Here is a 21,771-nt window from a genome sequence, read left to right on the forward strand (position 1 = left end):
ATCAGATTATTTATAAAAACTTTAAGGCTTAGACAACAAATGGATAGAGTGGAAAACGTAGTGGACCAGTTAGCCCAACCCTTTATTTTCAGAGAGGAAAGAAATGAATGCTTTCCCCCAAGGTCACACAGCTGGTTGCCTGCTGGCGGAGCCAGGGCCAAAAGCCAGGTACCCAATCCCAAGGCCATTCTCTTCCTACAGCTCCCACAACTATCCCTGCTACAGGGTCTGAGTACGGGGAGGAGGCCACACTGGTGTTGTGACTAAAATGTGACAAATATTGGGAGATTCCTTTATCTAGTTCAGTTATGACTAAGTTTTTATCTAGAAGACCAAAATATAATCTCCCACCATTGCCAGTGAGCTTTTTTTTTCCCCCAGAGACATGATCTGTGTCAGAAATGCTGGCATTCTGGGGCACATGGGTGGCTCAGTTGATGAAGCATCTGACTCTTGGTTTCAGCTCAGGTCATGATCTCAGGGTCGTAAGACCAAGCCCCTCATCAGGCGCCACGCTGGGTGTGGAGCCTCCTTGAGATTCTCTCCCTCTCCTCTTGCTCTCTAATACTAAAGAAAGAGAGAAAGAGAAAGAAAGAAATGCTGGTATCCTTCCTCCAACCTAAAGTCATAGTTTTTTGTGTTTGTTCCTCTAGTGTCATTAGCCTCAAGCACAGTGGGTTTGGCCGGGCAGGTCGTTCACACAGAAACCACAGAAGTTGTGCTGACAGCAGATCCTGTGACAGGATTTGGGATCCAACTGCAGGGCAGTGTGTTTGCCACGGAGACTCTCTCTTCTCCACCTCTGATTTCCTATATTGAAGCTGACAGCCCAGCAGAGAGGTAAGACATTCTTTCACAGCGTCTTTTTGTGTGTGTGTGTGCATTTCTTGTGGCAGCTATCTTTGAATAGCTGATAAATTATGGAACAGTGCTCAATGCAGGAAATGCAGGATGTAATGAACTCTCTGTGCTGACAATAAAATTTTATGTTCTTGATAAGGTTTGAGAAGAATAACAAGCATGGATGCCTTTATCTAGCAGATTTTTGTCCATCAGGGATTGGAAGCCATAGTAATGAAAAAGGAGAATCTCTCTGAAGTTCAAACTTTATTATAATAATTTCTCTGCAGCAGGGGGGGGGGACTGTACATTCACCATTACTCTATGTTGGTCCAGATCAGATTATAAGAACACCATAGTGCTAAATTATTAATCACTTCTCTGGGATATATCAAGATTCCCTCGCTCACATTTGTAGCCATGAAATGCAAGAGTGCCAGACCTTGCAGTTGACTCGATATATGCCCACATCATTGAATAAACAAGAGCAAATAGGTATGCTATTTCACAGGGATAAAACAAAATAGATTTGGCAACTTCAACTTGATAATTATTTGCTCTGTCTACATCCTCTAATATATGGTTCTAAATATAGATGTGGGGTGCTACAGATTGGAGACAGAGTGATGGCTATTAATGGGATTCCAACTGAAGACAGCACCTTCGAGGAAGCCAACCAGCTCCTCCGAGACTCTTCAATCACGAGCAAGGTCACCCTGGAAATCGAGTTTGATGTTGCAGGTATGATCATATAATTGCAAATCAGCTGCAGAGTCGGGAGTGGACCACATGTGAATTATATGAATTATATGGCAGAGGTGGAACTATTTTTTTCACATGCTGAACACGTTTTTGTTTAGGAGATTTGGGGTGTCATTTTGTTTTGATCATTGTTTTTGTGCTATCCATTAAAGTGTCACCATAAGAACAGTTGAAAATAAATGTGACAAAATGAATAAGTAAGAGCCACTATAAAGGTGATAAAAAAAATCATGTAGCATTTATTCTTCCTGATTTGCCCCTAGATGGTGGGCAAATCATATTCTTCTGTCACACAGACAAGAAAAGCCTCTCTGACCCTTCCCACTGCAAAGAATGTATGAAAGATTGGTAGGGAACAATGAAAATTCATTAGGTGGATTTATACAAGCCCAGCAAGCAAATATTCAGTCTCTAGTGTTAAAAACAAATTGTACCAGACACTTGTTAAAAGCAAGGAAGACTTTCTTCAAGACTATTTAATAGAGATCAAGACTTGGAATAGGAAAGAGAAATTAAACTCAAGTCCAAAACCAGTAAGGGCAACCAGGAATGAAATTTATGGCCCCCAGCGAGGTAAGGGTGAGGAAGTCATAGGATGGAAAATGATTAACAGGAACTTGATGAGATACCCAGGGTGTGGGGATGAGGAATTTGATTATATATTCAAGGAGGGATTCTCAATAAATTGATTTAGCATTTATTCTCACTAAAATTGGGCTCAGCAGGTCAAGGGCTAGGCCAAAAACAAGGCCTAGTTGAGAAGAGGAGCCTGACTTATGTTTGGTCAGGAAGGGAACCCTTGTTAGTAGCTAACAGGTGTGTGGGTTGTAGAGGTTGGTGCTGGTTTCCATTTAATAAAAGTGTCTTCACACAGTGAAATACTATCTCACAGAGCCAATGATCTTTACCAATCATTAAAGATGTGCCTTTGGACATAGAGATTGCATTATCCCAACAGATACTTGTTGAGTGTCCATGGGAGATGCAACAGTAGACATGGAAGGAAAAAAATTCCTTTCTTCATGAAGCTTGTGGTGTTACAGAAAGTTGATTTAAGTTAGCATATATAAATGTAGGCAGCAATAAGTACCCCAAGGAAAGTAAGGCAGGATGCGGATTAGAGAATAGCTATGAGGGGAGCTAATTGCGTGGGATGACTCTTGGAGGAAGTGACATTTGAGCAGAGACTTGAAGGTCAGGAAGGAGCCAGCTCTATGGGAATCTGGGAGGAGAGTATTCCAGGTAGAAGGAGCAGCCAGTGTAAAAGAGGTGAACCAGAATAATAATCTGGATGGGTTTGAGAAATAGCAAAAAAGGCTCTTACTAGGGTGCCTGGGTGGCTCAATCAATTAAGCTTCTAACTCTAGATTTCAGCTCAGGTCATGATCTCATAGGATCAAGCCCCAGGTTGGGCTCCACACTCAGTGGGGAGTTTGCTTGAATTCTCTCTCTCTCTCTCTCTTTCTCTCTCTCTTTCTCTCTCCTCCCCCTTTTGCCCTTCCCCCCACTAGCATGGGCACTCAATCTCTCTCTCAACTAAATCAGTAAATCTTTAAAAGTTGGGGCTCTTACTGCAGCATAAGGATGTTGGGGTGGGGATTAGATTTGGAATCGGAGATGAGGTGAGAGAGATTGGAAGGGACCAGCTAATGCAGTCCCTTGGTATAAAGAATTTATATTCCAAGTGTAATGAGGTCATGGAGCATTTTAGGGACAGCGGTGAGCTATCTTGGTTAATGTGTTAAAGATCCTTCTGAAATGAGAAGGGACAATAGCAGAAACAGAAAACCTAGTTAGGAAGTTGCAGTGGTTGGATAGGTCAAAAATAATGATGGCTTGGGCAAGGTGGTAGAACTAGATTTGGTGAAAATACTGAAATTTAGGACATGGCTTGAAGGAGGGCTGACAGATCTTGCTTCTGGAATGGATATGGAAGATGAGAGAAAGGGAAGATCGTGGATGACTCTTGACATGGAAGGGTCAGCCATTGAGTAAATAGTGATGATTTCCAGGAGAGGAAGACTTGAAGAATGGAAATTTGAGGATAACAACAAATCTATTTTAGGCCTGGATAGGCCAATCCATTGCCAATTCTAGGGAAAAGGATAAGCACATTCATTCCTTCATTCAAAAGTCAATAATCGAGCACCAGTCACTAAATGTTAGGCACTGAGCTATATTTAGATCATTTAAAGAGAAAACAGGAAGGATTAATATCCTCAAAGTAGGGCACCTGGGTAGCTCAGTGGTTGAGCGTCTGCCTTTGGCTCAAGTCATGATCCCAGAGTCCAGGGATTGAGCCCTGCTTTGGGTTCCCCATAGGGAGCCTGTGTCTCTCTCTGTGTCTCTCATGAATAAATAAATAAAATATTATATATATATCCTCAAAGTGCTCAGAACCAATTAGACAAGAGCCAGAACTGCTGCAAGACAAGAACAGACTTACCTTATATGTGTTGCCACTGGAATGTTAAAGGAAGAGCCCAGGAGACCACCGGAGCCTAGGATGAGAGGTGCGGACTGGAGGGCAGCCCTGCGGAGGGACCACCATGGCAAGTGATTGGTAGTCACTGGAATACAGGAGAGCACTAGGGAACGAGTGGCAGGAAAGAGGGAACTCTGTCTGAGGAATACTAAAACTGAAAGGGGAAGGAGATAATGAAGATGCAGCATGAGAAGTGGGAAGAGAACCAAAAGAAGGTGGCATTTTGGAAGCCAAAGCAAGAATTTCCAGGTCATGGTCAAAAGCATAAAGGTGCTTCAGAGAATTCAAGTGATAAAAGGCAGGAAAGGTCCACTGCATTTGGCAATTAGGGAAAAAAAAAAAAACACATTGCAGCCGAGTTTCAAGGAACTGCGGGCAGAAGTCAGGCTGTGGAAAGCTGAGGGTTGAGGGGGGAGATGTACGGGTAAGTTCGGCTTGCCTTCTGCCGTGGGCCTGGGTTTTGGCACAGGGGACGGCTGGAAAACTGCAGTGAATGGGTAAAGATGGAGGCCTCTGTGGCGTTCCCTTTTCAGAACTGCTCCAGCATTTAGTTACCTCCTGGACATTATTTTTGTATTGCTTTATCCTCTAATCAGTGGTTCTCAATCCAAATCACATTTGCCCTCGGGAACATGTGGCAATGTTAAGAAGCGTAGCTGTGGCTGAAAAAAAGATGGGATGAAAGATAGAGGGGAGCCCAGAGGGGAGATGATGTTCTGTCTTGTTGATATTAGAGAGATCAGAGCATATTTGGGGCCTAAAGTGAATGAGGAAGAAAAAAGAGAATTGATGGATAGAAGTCCCTAAAGGGATGAGAGGGGAAGTTACCTAGAACATAGGTAGGTAACTAGTCCAAGACAGAAGGTTGGCAGCTGCCTCTTGTGAGTTTGTAGAGAAGGATGTGAGACTATCAGCACATTTTTATCTGTGTCTTTAGGATCTCATGTATGAACTGTCAAGCAAAGGTAAAAGGATCAGCATCTTGGGGAGTTGAAAAGAAAGATTGTTTAGAATAGCTGATGGGGAAATGAGTGAGAAAACTAACCAGACTCTTGTAAAGGGATTTTCAGGCTGGGTAGTGGACCAGGCAGGGTCTGGAGGCTCTAAGTTTATAGCACAGTCAACCTGCATGAGCAAGTAGTTTTTTGTCAGGTGACCTCCACTCCTGAGGAATAACAGCAGAGGCAGGAGGTAATTAGATTGAGCCAGAGATTAAGATTTCTGGAGAAGGTTTGACAGAAAGAAAACTAAAGTCATAGCAAGTCAAATTGTTGCAGGAAGAGCAAATGAATAATTTTGGTGATAACCTAAAACTCACGATGATATTTATCAAATGCTTACTCCACGGCATGCCAGTCTTCTAAGCACTGTGTGTGTTTTAGCTCATAACAGCAATGGAGGTCACTAGGATTATGTCCCCAGAAAACTGAGGCCCACAGAAGTTAATGGTAGGGCTGGGATTTTCACCCAGGCAGACTGGCTCCAAAGGCCATGCTCTTACCACTACACATGATACCTTGGAGGAATCTAGGTTGCAGAGGGATGGACATCAATAATGGATCAGCGTGGTAGACTGGAAAGAAAGAGAAGACTAAGGATCTAGTAGTATTCAGGAAGAAAAATGGGCATAGGAAGAGAAAATTGAGGAGGGAGCTGATGGTAGGAGACTGAGGTCCAAGTGGCATATTAGAGCTTAGGATTTCAGAGAAGGTCAAGTAAGGCTCAGGGTAGCGAGCTACAGAAGTGATGTGGAGTGGAGGCGAGTATTATTCAGCCAGAGGTCCGGGAATTGGACATGCAGCATGATGGAAACACCAGGCACACAGTGGAGTCCCTCAGGAGGAGGGCAGGACTTGGAATGAGGACGGGAGTGTGAACTGGCTGCTTTTGACATGCCCAACACAATCCTATCGAAGGATCTCTGCACTTTGCCCCCACCTGGGTAGCTCTGTCCTCCTACGGTCTGGGGGTTCGCTCACTTCATTCAGGTCTTTGCTCACATATCACTTGTTCAGAGAATCCTTCCCTCATCTATCACTCTGTCCCCTTGCCCAGATTTATGGTTCTTCTCAGTCTTTCTCATGCCCTGGTGTTATGTTGTGGATTTATTTACTGTCTTGTCTTCTCCAGTGGGAAAAAAATCTATGATGTCAGAGACTTGTGCCTTTTGTTCACGAATGTATCCCAGCACCCACAGTAGCCCTTGGAATGGGGGAGACTCTCAGCCAATATGAATGAATGAAGTGTGGTTGTCTCTCCTGAGGGACTGGAACAAGGAACTTCAGTTTCTGCATCAAGAACTGATGCTGTACCCACTGTTTCTCTGGGGTTCCTGGCCTCTCCGTGCTGCTCGTTTCTGCATATCTGCTCTATTTGTCTCTGTACAAGTTCTTTCTTGATTGTATTTGTTTGCCCCAACTTTGCCAAAGTCCCCAACCAGTACAAGTTGTTGTGTGTGTGTTTTTTTTTTAAGATTTTATTTATTTATTTGAGAGAAGAGAAACAGGTAGAGGGAAAGGAAGAGAAGCAGTGCAGAGCCCACCACAAGACTTGATCTCATGACCCCGAGCTCATGACCTGAGCTGAAACCAAGAATCAGACAATTATCCCACTGGGCCACCCAGGCATCCTCAGTTCACGTTTCTAATTCTTAGGTTTGGTAGCTGCGGCCAAGCAGGAATCTGATAGAAGGACCCTGTAAGAATAAGTCAGGTGCCAGTGAGGGTATGGTTTTCAAAGAAGGCTGTCCAGAAGTTCCAGAATGTACTTACTACAAGCACACAACATTCGTGGTGAAGTGATTTGTATGATTCACTATCTCCATTTATTTATAAATGGGAAAACTGAAGTTTGGGTGGGGAAACCCAAGGTCATATTACAAAGTGAAGAGTAGGTCCCAGGTCTGCTGACTTGCACCTGTCTTTTCCACGTCATATCACACTGCCTCTTTGAAAGAGATGTCAGAGTTGTCAGCATGACAGAGCAGGATTTCTGAACCTCTGCCCTACTGTCCTTGGTTGTTGAGGGGAGGTGAATATCCTGGGAGCTGTAGGATGTTGAGCAGCATTTACTTGAGGCACTCCCGTAGGGAATGGCCAGCAGAATCTGACCTCTTCCATCAGCAGTATCTAAGTATTTATTTGTGCTGTAAATGCATTTTTATGTGTATCATCAATATTTGCTCATCGTGTAATCCACATTTAATGTATATATACACTTTAATATTTGTTGACTAGATACTTGAATATCCTTGGCTTGAGCTCCTAAGATATAGAAACTATGTCTATTAAACTCACTTTATTCAGTACCAAGCTTGCTTGAATAAGAGACAGAAAAAAAGGGACCTACGTGCTTCTACTCTGCCCTGGTTATTCCATAATACAACCCATTTCAAATGGATAGATATGATGCAGAATAGGGCCAGAAAAAAATATGCTCCAATCCTATCGTGCTCTCCTCCCATGGCTGACATTGATTTCTAACTGATTTCAGTATCCTCCTCCTAAGCCTAGGGACAACATCAGGATCTCCAATAAGACACTCTAGCTACTAGCTAGCCATTACCAATCTACTGGAATCTGTTGGAAACTACTGGAATCAGAAAGTTCTTTTTTAGCCATTTGAGAACTTGGAACATTGGTAGGAAATCTCCAGACATGAGCTATTTCAAGACTGCCCTTATCCTTCTGGATGTATTCCTAATTATCCGGCTGTGGGCCATCTATTTCCAAAATTCTTCCTCAAAAATATGTGATGCCCAGATATTAATTCCCAAGTTATTGGTCTCAGAGGTAAGCCATCTCTACTTTATAAATATTTCAAGTGACATAGAGAGTGTTTAAAAAGCTGGACTGTGAGTATACTCTTGCCTAAATATATCTCTTTAGATGGGTACCTCTGTACAAACAACATTGTAGTAACATTTATGGGATTCCTTTTGAAGCTGGAATGATTCATAGCCTCATCACTCTAAAAGACAAAAGTTTAATTTTTTTCTATTTCTTTACCAATTTTTTTACCATACGTATAATTTTACAAAGCTATATTCATAATATATGTACAATTTACATTTTGCCTTTAATACTGTCTTTTCTTTTTTTAAAATTTTGTTTTATTTATTCATGAGAGACACAGAGAGAGGCAGAGACATAGGCAGAGAGAGAAGCAGGCTCCATGCAGAGAGCCCAACTGAGACTCGATCCCGAGACCCTTTGGCCCTGGGCCAAAGACAGGAGCTTAACTGCTAAGCCACCCAGACATCCCAATACTGTCTTCCATACCAGTCTTAAAAAAATGTGAATACTTAAAGATTCTGCTTTAACTCCGAGGTTATTTTGTTGGAAGAGATGCAGCTTTGTTCTGAAAAGAAGAAGTCCCAGGGAAAACCCTATCAAATGATATTTGCCATCATTACTAGAGCCCCCAGTGCTTTCCTCTGAGTGGGTGGAAGTTAAGCATTTACATTTACCACCACCCACCCCGTTAGAATCTCTTAATTTTTCAAATCTCACAAGGGTGTCCAGGTTAATGAATTATGATGCGGTGATTATCTTACAGTGCCAATGACTAATGCTTCAGGCAGAAAAAGCAGGCCAATTGGAAAGCAGGGAGCCTCTGTTTACCCAAATGTGTTTTTAATTATAGTATTAACAAAGATAAAGCAAAAGAAGGGAAGCACAAAATAATCACATGGGAGTCTAACAAAATAAACATCTTATTTATTTTAAACCTATTATTTTTCCAAGTATCTTTTTCCTCTTTACTAGTATTTCTTTAAGAAACACCAAATTAAATATGCCTTTGCTTTAACCACCAAATAACTGTGTAGGAAAAAAAAAAAAAAAACCCCAAATATAAAATAAATCATGTTGACATTTAAAGGTTAAAGTGAAGCCACAGCTGATCATCATTTGTTGATATTTGTTCATCATTATGAATATTTCAAATCTTATGTAGTCAAACATGATTCATTACTGTTTTCCAGGAAGTGATAATATCTCCTCCAGTGTCATTAACAGTGTTAATCTTGGTCAAGGTTCCCTGCATCAAAAATTTATAAAAGCAAAATGTTGCTATGGTAACTATTCTAGATCAATGATTCCTGGCCCTTAGGATTCCAAGACCTCATCTATATAGCTTCGTGGACAAGCTGTTACATATCTCCATGAATACATACATGCAAGTGTACCATATTTTCCCCTCCCCTTTCACAGAGAATTTTGGCAAAAAAAAATAACACTAAAAAAAAAAAAGAAACATGAAACAAGTTCCCTAAGTAGTGAAGCTATTTGTGCCTTTAAAGCTTCTTATGCACTTGCATATGGACCACTTGGTGTTTTATCTGGGTAATCAGATTCCTACTACACCCACGAACATTTTTGTGGATGCTTTCTGCTTAGCGGCGGTCCCATGTCTGCTACTAGATCAACATGTTCATCAGAGATCGTTCAGTTGCAAGCAACAGTCATGCACTTGAGCTAATTCAGGCAGACAAGGAGCATTTACTGGAAGCACACAGGAGTTTCACAGCCCTGGAGGACAGGATATGCAGGCAGGCCCAGCACAGCCTAGAACCAGAGGGGAGAGCTGTCAACGCCAAGCACAGGCACTCTCCAAGACATACATGCTCCAATACATGCTCCTCAGGTAGGCTTGCTGGTTTCTCCCTTCTCTCTGCAGACTGGCTGTTGGTGCCGGTGGGCAAAATGTGGACACTTCAAACGCCCTCTCTGCCCCCACTCTGCATGCTCATTCTCTACTCTTAAACTGTCACGTTGAGGGTAGGAAGAAGGGTGGCAGTTAGCCTTCCATTAATGGAAGGGAGAACGTAGAGGACTCAGGGGTGAAATGGAAGGCACAGATCTGAGGAATATTTTGGAAGTAATATGTATGACACCTGAGGCCTCTGAACCAAGGAAATAAGCACACCCACATGTTGTTCCTGACCCTGTTTGTTTTTCTACCCCAAAGTATCAAAACTATTCAGTCGTTTTGAAGTCAGGGGAAATAACTTCATCTACCTCAAGTACTGTTGAGAAATGGGACATTTCACATGAATTCTTTTTTTTTTAAAGATTTTATTTATTCATGAGAGACACAGAGAGAGAGGCAGAGAGAGAAGCAAGCTCCCTGTGGGGATTCGATCCCAGGACCCCGGGATCATGACCTGAGCCAAAGACAGATGCTCAACCACTAAGCCACCCAGGTGCCCCTCATATGAATTCTTAGAGAAGAAACAAATATATACGGGTCCTTTCTGGTATGTCAGAATGTTCGCTGAGGACAACAGCAAAGCCAAAGACATCCACTCACATGGTCTGTGACCCTCACGACAGAGTTAAGAAGAGTGGGAGGGTACTAAGCAAAATAAGTCAGAGAGAGACCTCACTTATGTGGAATTTAAGAAACAAAACAAATGAACAAAGGAGAAAAAAGAGAGAGACAAACCAAGAAACAGACTCTTAACTGTAGGGAGCACACCATCAGGTCACAGGATGGGGGGAGGTGGGCAGAGGGATGGGGTAAGTGATGGGGACTAAGGGGGGGCACTGTGATGAGCACAGGATGATGTATGAAGTGTTGAACCACAAAACTGTACGCCCAAAACTAACGTTATGCTGTACATTAACTAACTGGAATTTAAATAAAAACTTTTCAAAAAAGGGGGGGGGGGAGTGGGAGGGGGTTAGAGAAGCAGCAGCCTCCCCAGCTTCCCTGGGAAATGTGCAAAGCACTGGAAGGAAAGAAAAGACCCAAAAGGGAAGACTTGCCTTTACTTGGCACAACGGTGGGATCTGTGAGGGGCAGCTTGCAGATCCTTTTTTACAGGTGGTATTCTAGAAGCCTGGAGGGCCCAGAGAAATCAAATGTTTATTGTGCTTTCCAGTTTAACAGTTGGTGGCAAATCTTCTGAGTTGGAAGATCAGCTTCTGGTCTTGTAAAAGGTTTACTGCCTGCATTTCTCCTGGGAAAGCATAACAGGCCTGGAAGAGCAAGTTACGGCCCAAGAAGGGAATAGCCCGGCTCTGCCTCCACAAGGCCCTCCCAACTTTCACCTGAGCTTTGCAGAGACAGAAAAGGCGTTAAACACTTGATGAACAGATTGAGCCAAGAGCTAGTTGTAACCACGGTGTGGCTCCGCCATCCGACAGGGCCCCCACCCTTTTGCTGATGTTTCCCTTCATCCACCCCCTTGCACCCCTTTCCAAAACCTGCAAGAAAGGACTACAGTCAGCTGAGTATGAATAGATGTTATCTCCTCAGTGGATATTTTCTTTTTAACCTTCTGTCTCATTGAAGGTTTCCCAGAATGTCCTAACAAAGGAATTTTAGGAATTTTAGTCTATCTAAATCTATGTAGCAGTTCTTTTCTCAAATACTAATCAGGCCCTGGTAAACTCAATTTCGTTCTATCCACAGTTGAGATCCCGGTTCTCTTTCTGTTAGCTCCCCTCTGTAGGGCTCGGCCAGTACTGAGCCCACCTTCACTCTGCTCCAGCACCCCCTGCCCTCCTGCTCCTCCCTGGGGCCTCCTGGAGCTCCCCAGGATCCAGAAATCAAAGGGCAGCCCTCTGTGCAGTGGGGGCCTCCTGGCGCCCTGTGTCTCAACCCCGCAGGCAGCGTCCAAGCTGAGGGGTTGTGGCCAATACCATTCTGGTTGTGAAATATTTCAAGTATCACTCTTGTCTCCACCTTCTTGGGGTATATTTTTCACTCTTTATATTACAAATGAAGGCACCTCGCTGCCCCCCAGATCGACAACCATCTCATCAAGCTGAAATTTCTCCTGAAAACCGATTCCTCCAGCTACCTTCTAACAAAGGTTGAAAAAGAGAAAGTATCGCTGAATAGGTAACTCTGGGAAACATGGTTGAAGAGGAAAAAAAGAATATAATCAGACCCATGGTTCTTAAACTCTGGTGTGCCTGGGAATCACCTGGAGAACATGCTTAACACACAGATTGCCAGGCTTTATTTTCAGAAATTCTGATCCTGTCGATCTGGGGTGATTCAGGAAGCTGTATTTGTATTTGCATTTTCACCCAGTCCAGGTGAATGGGATGCAAAGGTTGCCCAGATGACACTTCTGGATACTGAGCTCAGGTGTTGCTGTGAATCACGCACGGCTGCCTTCGGGCGCAACAGGTGTGCTTCACCAGGAGCAGAGTTCATCAGGATCCTATGGGCCTTCTCCTTGCTTCACTTCCCACAACTTTAACTTCAGACGCTTATGACACAATAATTCCTGATGCATCTTCATTGATTGGTGCTTCCAGGTCACGTACAAACATCTCTTCTTTGTTTTGAAATTACAGAGTCCGTCATCCCGAGTAGTGGCACGTTTCACGTGAAGCTCCCCAAGAAACACAGTGTGGAACTTGGAATAACCATAAGTTGTAAGTAAAAGTGACCCTTTTTTTTTAAATGTAGGATTTGAAAAAGACATTAGAAAATTGTACTGTCAGATGTCTTGCAGGTGTGACAAGTGTTTTTTAAGTGTTACTGCCACATTTCTATGTCCTGTTACAAACAGGCAGAGCCAGTAGCACCTCCAGCCCTTGTGTCAGGGGCAAGTTACCTAAACTCTTTCCGATTGTAGGTTTCTTCATCTGTAAAATGGGAATAAGGATATCTAAAAAATAAAGGATTATTTGAAGTATTTAATAAAAGAACATATTTTTTATACCTAGTAGAGTTCCTGGCAAGTAGTAAGTATTCAATAAATGCATCTCACCCCCACCACGAATAACTAGATGAGCATAGAAACGCTTATAGGCTCTCTAAATTCTCCTATATTGTGGATTGTTTTCACAATAATCTGTTTAAAAACAAAAATCACATTTATTTCCTTTTAAGATTATGCTCCTGTCGGTCCACTATGTATGCACCAATAAGCCGTTTGGCAAGACTAATAATATAATGATTCTTAATTTAGTAACTTTTAGAATTCCTGCATGGTCCAAGGTATCTGGCTAATAACCAAACCAAAAAAAGGAAAGCAGAGCATATAAATGTGCTTAATTCCCTCCTTTCCTCGGGCTCTGGCTTTATAACTGCTTTGGTAAAAACAGCTTTGAAAATTTCAGTCCCCATTTATAGAATGTGAATTGAAGTTTTTGTGCTTTTAATATCCATCAACTAGTTTCATCCATAAATGCCCCCAAGAAAACAAAGCAAATGATTAACGCAAAAAGACCAAAGAGGTGATGTCTGTGACCAAGGAGTGGTCTGTTCAAGAAGAGCGATAAGGTTACATGAAGTGCCTCACTACACTCTGCTGGACCGCATTTATTTCAGTGGCTAAGGCAAAAATAGTTCTCAAGTGGGCTGTACGAAACGGGGCCTGTCCACTTCAACTTCGACAATATAAATGGAACAATGAAAATGAAATTTTAGGTATAAAGAATACATCAGACAGATCTAGTGCAACACTAAAAAAAAAATAGTGGAACCATAATACAGAATAAATGTTAAGAACAAGCAGCTCTGTGTATGAGAGAGCACTTGCACCCACCTCTTGAACCCCCGTGTGTGGCGTACTGGGAAGAGAGTAGGGATGATGTGTCTACATGCCTCTCTATGAGAAGTAGAAAGATGAGATGGGATTTTGGAAACTCCAGACCTATTCTAGGTACTACTGAAGTCGTTTATGCCTTTAATTGGATGACTTAGCTTCTCAGTTTGTTCATTATGAAACAAAGCAAGTGTGCCGTCATTCTGTCAACAGTGGTGATTACTGAAATTAGGGGAGAGCTCATCAGACCTTAATTATTCAAAAAATATTTGGGGCTCAAGGTAGCTGCTGCAACCCCCATGTAACGTTAAACCTGCTCTCATTTATTCTATTAATTCCATTCCATTGATTTGTGTCATCAGAATTGGCTGTGAAAGCCATCTCTCTCGGAGAAGTGCATAACCTGCCCGCTGCTCTCAGAGGCCCTGCTTTCCACTCCATTCTTTCTTCCTTTTGCCTTCATTAGATAAATGCATTCTGAATGCTTAGCATGCCTAGGCCCTATGCGAAGTTTTGGAATTTAACAGATTTTAAAGTGGGGAAAATGGTCTTTGTGTTTTTTATGTACAATAGATTTATTCTTAAAAAGTGATATATGTAAGGGGAGGAGAGTAAGGAGATGGACAAAATGGGTGAAGAGGAGAGGGAGATAGAGCTTCAGTTATGGAATGAATAAGTCACAGGGAGAAAAGGGACAGCATAGAGAAGAACATAGTCAATGGTCTTGTAATTGCAGCTCATGGTGACAGGTGGTAGCTACACTTGTGAGCACAGCATTAACAAATCAACTTGTCTCAAATCACTGTTGCACACCTGAAACTAATGTAACATCCTGCGTCCACTATAATTTTTTAAGAATGTAAAGAAAAAAATTGATATATATAAAATATAACTGTGGAGTATCCATTTAAAAAACTAATCCTGCGATATATTCCTTTTTTAAGTCAATACTTAGATGCTCAATTTGTTTGAAGTGTATTCATGTATACACAATTACAACATATTTTATTCATGTGAAGAATCCTTTAAAATTATGCGTTATGATGGTTTTATGTATGTACTATTACACTTAATACCAATAATAGAAACTTCCCCCAAGCCCCCACAAGAATGGTCTAACTTTTAGCCACGTGAGCTAAAGCTCTTCACGGAAGCTAGAAGTGTACGCCATTCCTGGATGGAGGTATGATACATAAGCTTGTCAAACACGCTTGTCAGCCCATCTAGAGCTACAGCTCCATATATATACAACCTATCATCACTGTACTGAATTTGTGTCTCCTCATGGAAAATACTCATATTTTCCCAATTGAGAAAACAGAATTTACTTTTTTTAAAAAAAGGCCAGAATCCATTTTTATTGTTATGAAATAGTAAACTCCTGAGGCCTAGCGTGGCTCCTGGCATTTTGTACAAGGTGCTTTTTTTCATCCCTGTCTTTGTGGAGCGAATGAATAAGGAATCTCTCAGAAACAATCTTCTGCTAACAATCCTCTTCTAACCACTGTGAGCTCCAGAAATGAGCCTTTGAAGGAGATGATGAAATGCAGATGTTTATGCAAAGGGCCTGGTGTGAACCAAAGCAGCACCTACTTGAAAAGTGATTAAGAGCAAGGCCTCAGAGCCCACACTCCTCCACTCCTTGACTCTCTTGACTTCTCTGTACCATTTCCTTGTCCTTCTATAAATTGGTGCACTCGTAGAAATCTTGAGAAGATTAAATGAGTTAGTAAAGTGCCTCGAACCAATTATGAGCCCTAACAGTATTAGTGATTATGATGATTATTGCTATTTATTTTGCATATAGACCTTCATGAAATAGCTCAACCCAAGCTCTACCCCACAAAATTTCATGCCAACTACAATTATAGCACTTAGGTAGGAAACCAAGGGACCCTCTTCTCAAACACAAAGGTCCTATTAGCAAAACTGAGGCAATGCAAGAGTTTATTGATGTTTCTTACTATATACAAAGTCCTCCTCTGTCTCCTTCACCCCGTGAGAACCTGAGGAGCAAGAAGCGGGCCTTCATCTCAGGAAGCTTTCCACCAGAGCCTTTCACACTTGGCTGAAGCCTCACTCACTCTTCATACCTAATTGACTGAGAAATGAGTCTCTCTGATTTTGGATGTGGTGAGCAGTTTTAGGCTAATTTTCTTAAGTTCCTGATGAGACGTTCATAGCACATTAGCACCGGGCATTACTTTTATTGATGTGATTGCTATAATGTGGAGCGATTTATTATAGCAAATAAAGTGGAACAGTCTCACGCTGGAAGTAGCATCCCGAAGGTCTGATGCCTCAGCCTATAGGGAAGCAGAGCGCATACGCTGCCACGCAGCCCACCGGCCTTTCAAGTCAGAGAACCCTGGTGGCCACTGTCACCTGCAGTAGTCAGTAAAGTTATTTTGATACTGATGTTTTCCTCTGCAGATTCACTACCAGAATTTTTATCTACTTTGTACCAGGCATGGCAAGAAGCAATTTCTATGTGTGCTTCTCGCTTAATCCTCAAAGGGGCCCTGTGGCATCTATGCCCATTTTTTAGAAAAGAAAGACTCAGCTGGGTACCCTGCCCAAGACCCAGAGCTCATGAGGGCTACACAGGATTCAAACCCATTCTGTCTGACTTGGCATGGGCTTTGCTGTCACACCAGCACTCCTCACTGCCTCTGCATGATTGATGACCCTTCCCACATCCTATATCAGAGAAGCAAAAGACAGCACTTTGTGGAGTTAATTTGTTGACTTTCCTTTTTAGTTGTGACTGGATTTTTTTCAGGAACAAAGGCTTGCTTTTTATATATATATATATACATAAAATCGTAAAACAGCCTTTATGACAAGCACAACAAATCTGTCATTTTCCTCTTAAGTCTTAAGCGTATTTAGGAGAGAATGGCTCAAGTTTTTTTGCCAACTTTGCAATAAAAATTCTACTCACTGCTCCATTTCAAATCAAATAACTTGTTTTACTTGCCAGGTATCATATATATGGTTGCAAGTAAAGTCAAACTGAATGATTGTGTGTGTGTGTGTGTGTGTGTGTGTGTGTGTGTGTCTCCAGTGTAGTTTGGACACAGTATCAGGCCCTTTGAGCAAAGTACCTCGACTAGCAGAGTAAGACCCATAAATGCCGCGATATTATCAAATGTTCTTGGGATACTTTATTAATTCATGTTTAATTAGCTCCAAAGTTCAGAAGATTTTATCTGTCTTCTAATACAGAGGATTTTGTTTTTTATTTTTTTTAAGATTTTATTTATTTACTCATGACGCAGAGAGGCAGAGACACAGGCAGAGGGAGAAGCAGGCTCCCTGCAGGGACCCTGATGTGGGACTCAATCCCAGGACCCCAGGGTCATGCCCTGAGCCAAAGGTGGACCCTCATCCACTAAGCCACACAAACGCCCCTAATACAAAATGTTTTAAGCAAAAGGTCAAGAATGTCATTTTCTACCTTTCAACAACTATTTGAGAAGCAAAGAATGTTCACTTTAAGACTCAGTTCCTGATAGTGAGAAAGGACTAGTGATTTTTAAATCCTCAGGATCAAAAGATAATAGCTTGAACACTAGCATGTAGCGCTATTACCACCCCATATGGTTTTTAAATAAATGACAGTTTAAGATTTTTCGAAAGGCACAAGCCATACGGAGAAAAAGAAAAGGAAAATAGATAGCAGCAACCAAATTTGGAAGTGGCAGAGAAGATGGAGAAAGATGAATTTAAAGAAGCAGAAAGGAAAACTGACAAGGAACCTGATTTGCATCCTAAGCTCCCAACAAGCACAAGCTGTGGGGCGGGAACTTCTGGAAGTGACACCGGTGGTAGTTGAGACACGAGGAATGGTTGAAAGCCTGTGAAGAAGGAATCAATCCCTTAGATGCCTTCCCACAGCTAGTACAGCCAGGAACCCCTCCCCTCCTGGCAGAACCGAGTTTCCTTCTCTGGAAAGCATGAAGTCGAGGGCCTCTGGACTGGGAGTGCACAGAAGAGCGTAGGAGTGCTGCTCTACAAAAGCAGATGCGGGCAAAGTGTACACACTGAATGTGGAGACTGCTAGTCTTCTTCCCCTCCACAGGCTCAGAGAGGCCAGCTAGCCAGGCTAATGCCCTCCAAGTGGGAGGAAGGATCAGAGTCATCTGACCCAAAGAAACAGCCTGGCCTGAACTAAACAGGGATCCCATAGTCCACAAACCCCTCTCAGGTGCACCAGGCTTCCTAACAGTTTTGTAGGACTGCTTCTTTAATGTGAACAGACAGCCAAGAAAAAGCAGACACCAGAGGGAAAAACTGAATGTGCAAGTCTATCATCAAAAACAAAGAAGAGGATTCCTGGGGCGGCTCAGTGGTTTAGCTCCCGCCTTCAGCCGAGGGCATGATCCTGGGGTCCTGGGATTGAGTCCCACATCAGGCTCCCTGCATGAAGCCTGCTTCTCCCTCTGCCTGTGTCTCTGCCTCTCTCTCTCTTCGTGTCTCTCATAAATAAATAAAATCTTTAAAAAAAAAAAAAAAAAAGGAAGAAAGACCGAAGCAGCATGTTCAGGAAAAAGAAAACCTTAAAAAGGAACAAGGTTTCATTAACATCAGTAACAACCTTGGATAATGTGTGGATGGGAGGCAGGAAGTGAATACTCTTCTAAGACAACATACCAAGCGGGGGCGGGTGGGGGGAGGGGGGACAAAGAGCTCTTGGAACTTAAGAACATGGCAGCAATTAAAATATTAGAAGATTGGGCAGCCCCGGTGGCGCAGCGGTTTGGCACCGCCTGCAGCCTGGGGTGTGATCCTGGAGACCCAGAATCAAGTCCCACATCGGGCTCCTTGCATGGAACCTGCTTCTCTCTCTGCCTGTGTCTCTGCCTCTCTCTCTCTCTGTATGTGTCTCTCATGAATAAATAAAATCTTTTTAAAAAATAAAAAAAAATTAGAAGATAGAGGTGAGGGAAAATTCCAGAAACTAGAAGAAAATAACAACGAAATGAGGAATCTACAGATATAAAATTAGACAAGCTGAATCCAAAGGACACAATATCCAAATGATAGCCATTACAATATGAGGGAGTAGAGAAAAGTGTGAAGGCTCCAAGGATGCAAGAGAGCAGGGTTAACAGATAAATGGAGGCATATTAAAACAGATAAATGGAGGCATAATTAAAATTTTAATTTAATACTGTGAATACACTTAATTTTAAGTCTTAAAATTTTTAAGACTTTATTGAAGCAAAAATAGATTCAAATCAGGCAGTGCCAAACTGGAAGTAGTTAGGAGTGCTCTACCCACTGGAGCCTGGGGGAAGACATGTAGATAAAGTGCAGACACAGACAAAGGAAATTATTCGTTGGCTGTAGCTTAAAGCCTAGTTGGCTGTTTGTGATTGGTTTCCCTTAGCATTTAATTTTGCAACTTTGAGGCATTGACAGGCTTAGATCTTGGTTTACTTCTATAGGCCATCACCCCATTAGAGCCACCTCAGTGTAATGACCTTCTTGCTTAATGAATATAACAAAAGTCAAGAGAACATCTTCCAGCGTCTGTGGGAAGGAAGTTCCCAAGATCTATGTAGCAACCCCGGAAAGCAAAGCTTCTCTGCAAGAAGCCCTGATATGATTAATCATACTCAGAGAAGATTTATATAACCTGGGATCTGAGGAGTTGAATTCACGACAAACACAAGAAAACTAAGCAAAGACACCAAGACAATAGACAGCTACAGGGAAAACAGAGCCTGTGAAAAGCAAGTAATCATGCTACATAACTTGTCTGTGAATACTGTTTATGTAGTCATAAAGGAGAGTGCCAAATATTGATCTTATAAAAAATTAAGACAAAACTACGTTGGAAGAATGGAGAAAGCCCACAGGACAAAAAATATATGTGAATTTGGTTCAGATATAGAGTGAGAGAGAGCTAACTCCTCATCTTTCATAGCAGAAAGTAAAAAATTAGCACTGAAAAATAATAACACTGTGTGTTATTTAGCAATATAGCAATAGCCAAAAATTGCATCTAGGGAAGTAAGAAATAAAGAGGTGTTCCTGGAGAACTTTGACTCTTCAAATTGTATGCATGTGTAATTTTGATATAAATAAATAGTTTTTAAAAAGTAAATTTTAAAAACAATATAGTAGATAGTTTTCTTGTGAGGATCAAGAATGTACATCTATGGGCAGCACGAAAAAAATCAATCATTGTGATGTTATATAAGTGGGTTCTGGTGATTTAGGATAATTTTTCTAGGAACATCGTCTTGTTGACTTGCAAAATAGCTGTAAAAGGCATGAAAATGATGAGTTTTGAAAAAACTTGCAGATGACTCAAAAATGTAGCACTTGTAACAACAAAAACAACTAACAGAGATGGAAGAGTTTGAATTAAAATTATTTTAGGAACTATGACTAAGGAAAAGGCAGTATTTTAAATTTAATATATATGATATGACACGGGATTTGTGTCATTGTTCTCTCTCTTTTGTCTGACTTTCAGTTCTGTACATGTTTATATTGAGATTTCAAGCATTGTGAAACTGTTTTGTCCTTCTCGGAACTCAATAACCACGTGCAATCCTTCTTGGTAGGCCACACCCATATAGTGGGACCTCCCCACGATATGATGGTTCATATGGCTTTCTCACCTGGAATCACTTTGCAGAAGAGAGAATTTCATGGCTAATAACTTCATGAGATTTAACCATCCCTGTCCCCCACCTCTGTTATACACCTTCTCTAGGGGTTCATGGCCTCTGCCCAGAGCAGAGCTGCCTAGTTTATAGTTAGTGTCAATAAATATCTATTAAACAAATGACTCTGTGGATAACTTCAGTCAAATTCACAGCATTAAGCGCTAGGGTATTCTCGTTAAAAGGGTCGCAAATTCAGAAGCCCTCAGGAGTGAGGCAAGTCAGTGAATGAGATCCATCCAGGGAGGACAGTGGCAAGTGGGAAATTGAAGGCTGCTCCCAAGAGGGCAGTTGAGAAGTATCTAACATTACTAAATAATCATAATAGTAGCATGTGCACTGGTCCGGTCTACTTCAATGTAAAACTCAGTCCTTATAAAAAAAAAAAAATCTCTGAGATAAGCATTATTATTATTATTCATCATCATCATCTGTAGGTGAAAAAACTCAGGTGCCTAAAGAGTCAGGGTTTTGGACCAAGCATTCTGGCTGCCAAGTCCCAGCTCTTGATTCCTCTACCATATTACACCCCCCCACCCACAAATTTTAAAAGAAGCTATCCACGTGCATGAAATCTACTAATTTTTAAATGTTGGCAACTAATCTAATTTTTTAAAGTACTACAAGTCAAGCAAAGCATGCTTGGTTTGTGACTCCTTCTCAAGTAGCGGAGAATTAAAACATAGGTACTTGGATATGCAAACAATGTCTGAGCCCCCAGAGCCACGTTTAATATGCTGGTAGGCACGGTAGCAACAGTGCCAGGAGCTTATATGGATTTGGACACACTTCCTGGGTCAACTTCATCACTCCAGTGGGCATCTACCCTGATTTCAGGCCTCAGGTATGGTCTTGGTTAAAGAAAAAAAGAGAAGAATCTAGTAAATATAAGAATAGCCACCATATGTGTCTATGTGCCATGATAACTTTCAAACCTCTGTGCAAAGCTGTGTGGGTTGGTCCAAGAGGCCTCGGTGCTATTTTCCTCTGTTACAAAGATGACAGAGACAGGTTTGATGTATTTTGTTGCCTCTACTATTGTTTCATTTCAGACCATTTCAGTGGAACATGGATTTCATTAAAAACCAAGGGAAGCATTGAGTGCTCTGTGATGGTTACTACAGCTTGGCAAAATAGAGTATAAATTCATGGGCAGATGCTAAAAAAGTTGCATTTTCTGGTCATAACAAAGTTTTTGTCTTTGAGCCCTATGCCCAAAACAATTTGCAGTTGTAAACTATGACGTGTATAAAAATGCTAAATGCTTATATTTATCTGGAGGAATTTTATCAAATCATTGAGTGGAGGTTTAAATTATGAATTAATTGTAGTGAATAGAATGTTTTACATACTTTGCTAGAAGCTAAGAATAATGATTGAATGAAGTCCCCTTAACATTTACTATGGGCTAATTTAGACAGTGGGTAAGGTATTGGTATATGTATTTGCTTTTTCTTTCAATGTTGTGTTGAGATATTAAACCATCT

The 21,771-nt window shown here is 41.6% G+C and overlaps 1 protein-coding gene across 5 annotated transcripts in view; it reads left to right on the plus strand.

Moving 5' to 3' along the window:
- GRIP1 (glutamate receptor interacting protein 1) overlaps positions 1-21,771 on the plus strand; it is a 655,025-nt gene that overhangs the window by 577,308 nt on the left and 55,946 nt on the right. For all 5 annotated transcript variants that reach the window (XM_041754753.1, XM_041754748.1, XM_041754749.1 and 2 more), the window contains 3 exons: positions 654-840; positions 1,436-1,581; positions 12,403-12,483. In XM_041754753.1, the coding sequence (XP_041610687.1) occupies positions 654-840; positions 1,436-1,581; positions 12,403-12,483 (414 nt within the window). The remainder of the gene's footprint in view (positions 1-653; positions 841-1,435; positions 1,582-12,402; positions 12,484-21,771) is intronic.

This window comes from Vulpes lagopus, chromosome 5, assembly GCF_018345385.1.
Source record: "Vulpes lagopus strain Blue_001 chromosome 5, ASM1834538v1, whole genome shotgun sequence".
Taxonomy (NCBI): Eukaryota; Metazoa; Chordata; class Mammalia; order Carnivora; family Canidae; genus Vulpes; species Vulpes lagopus.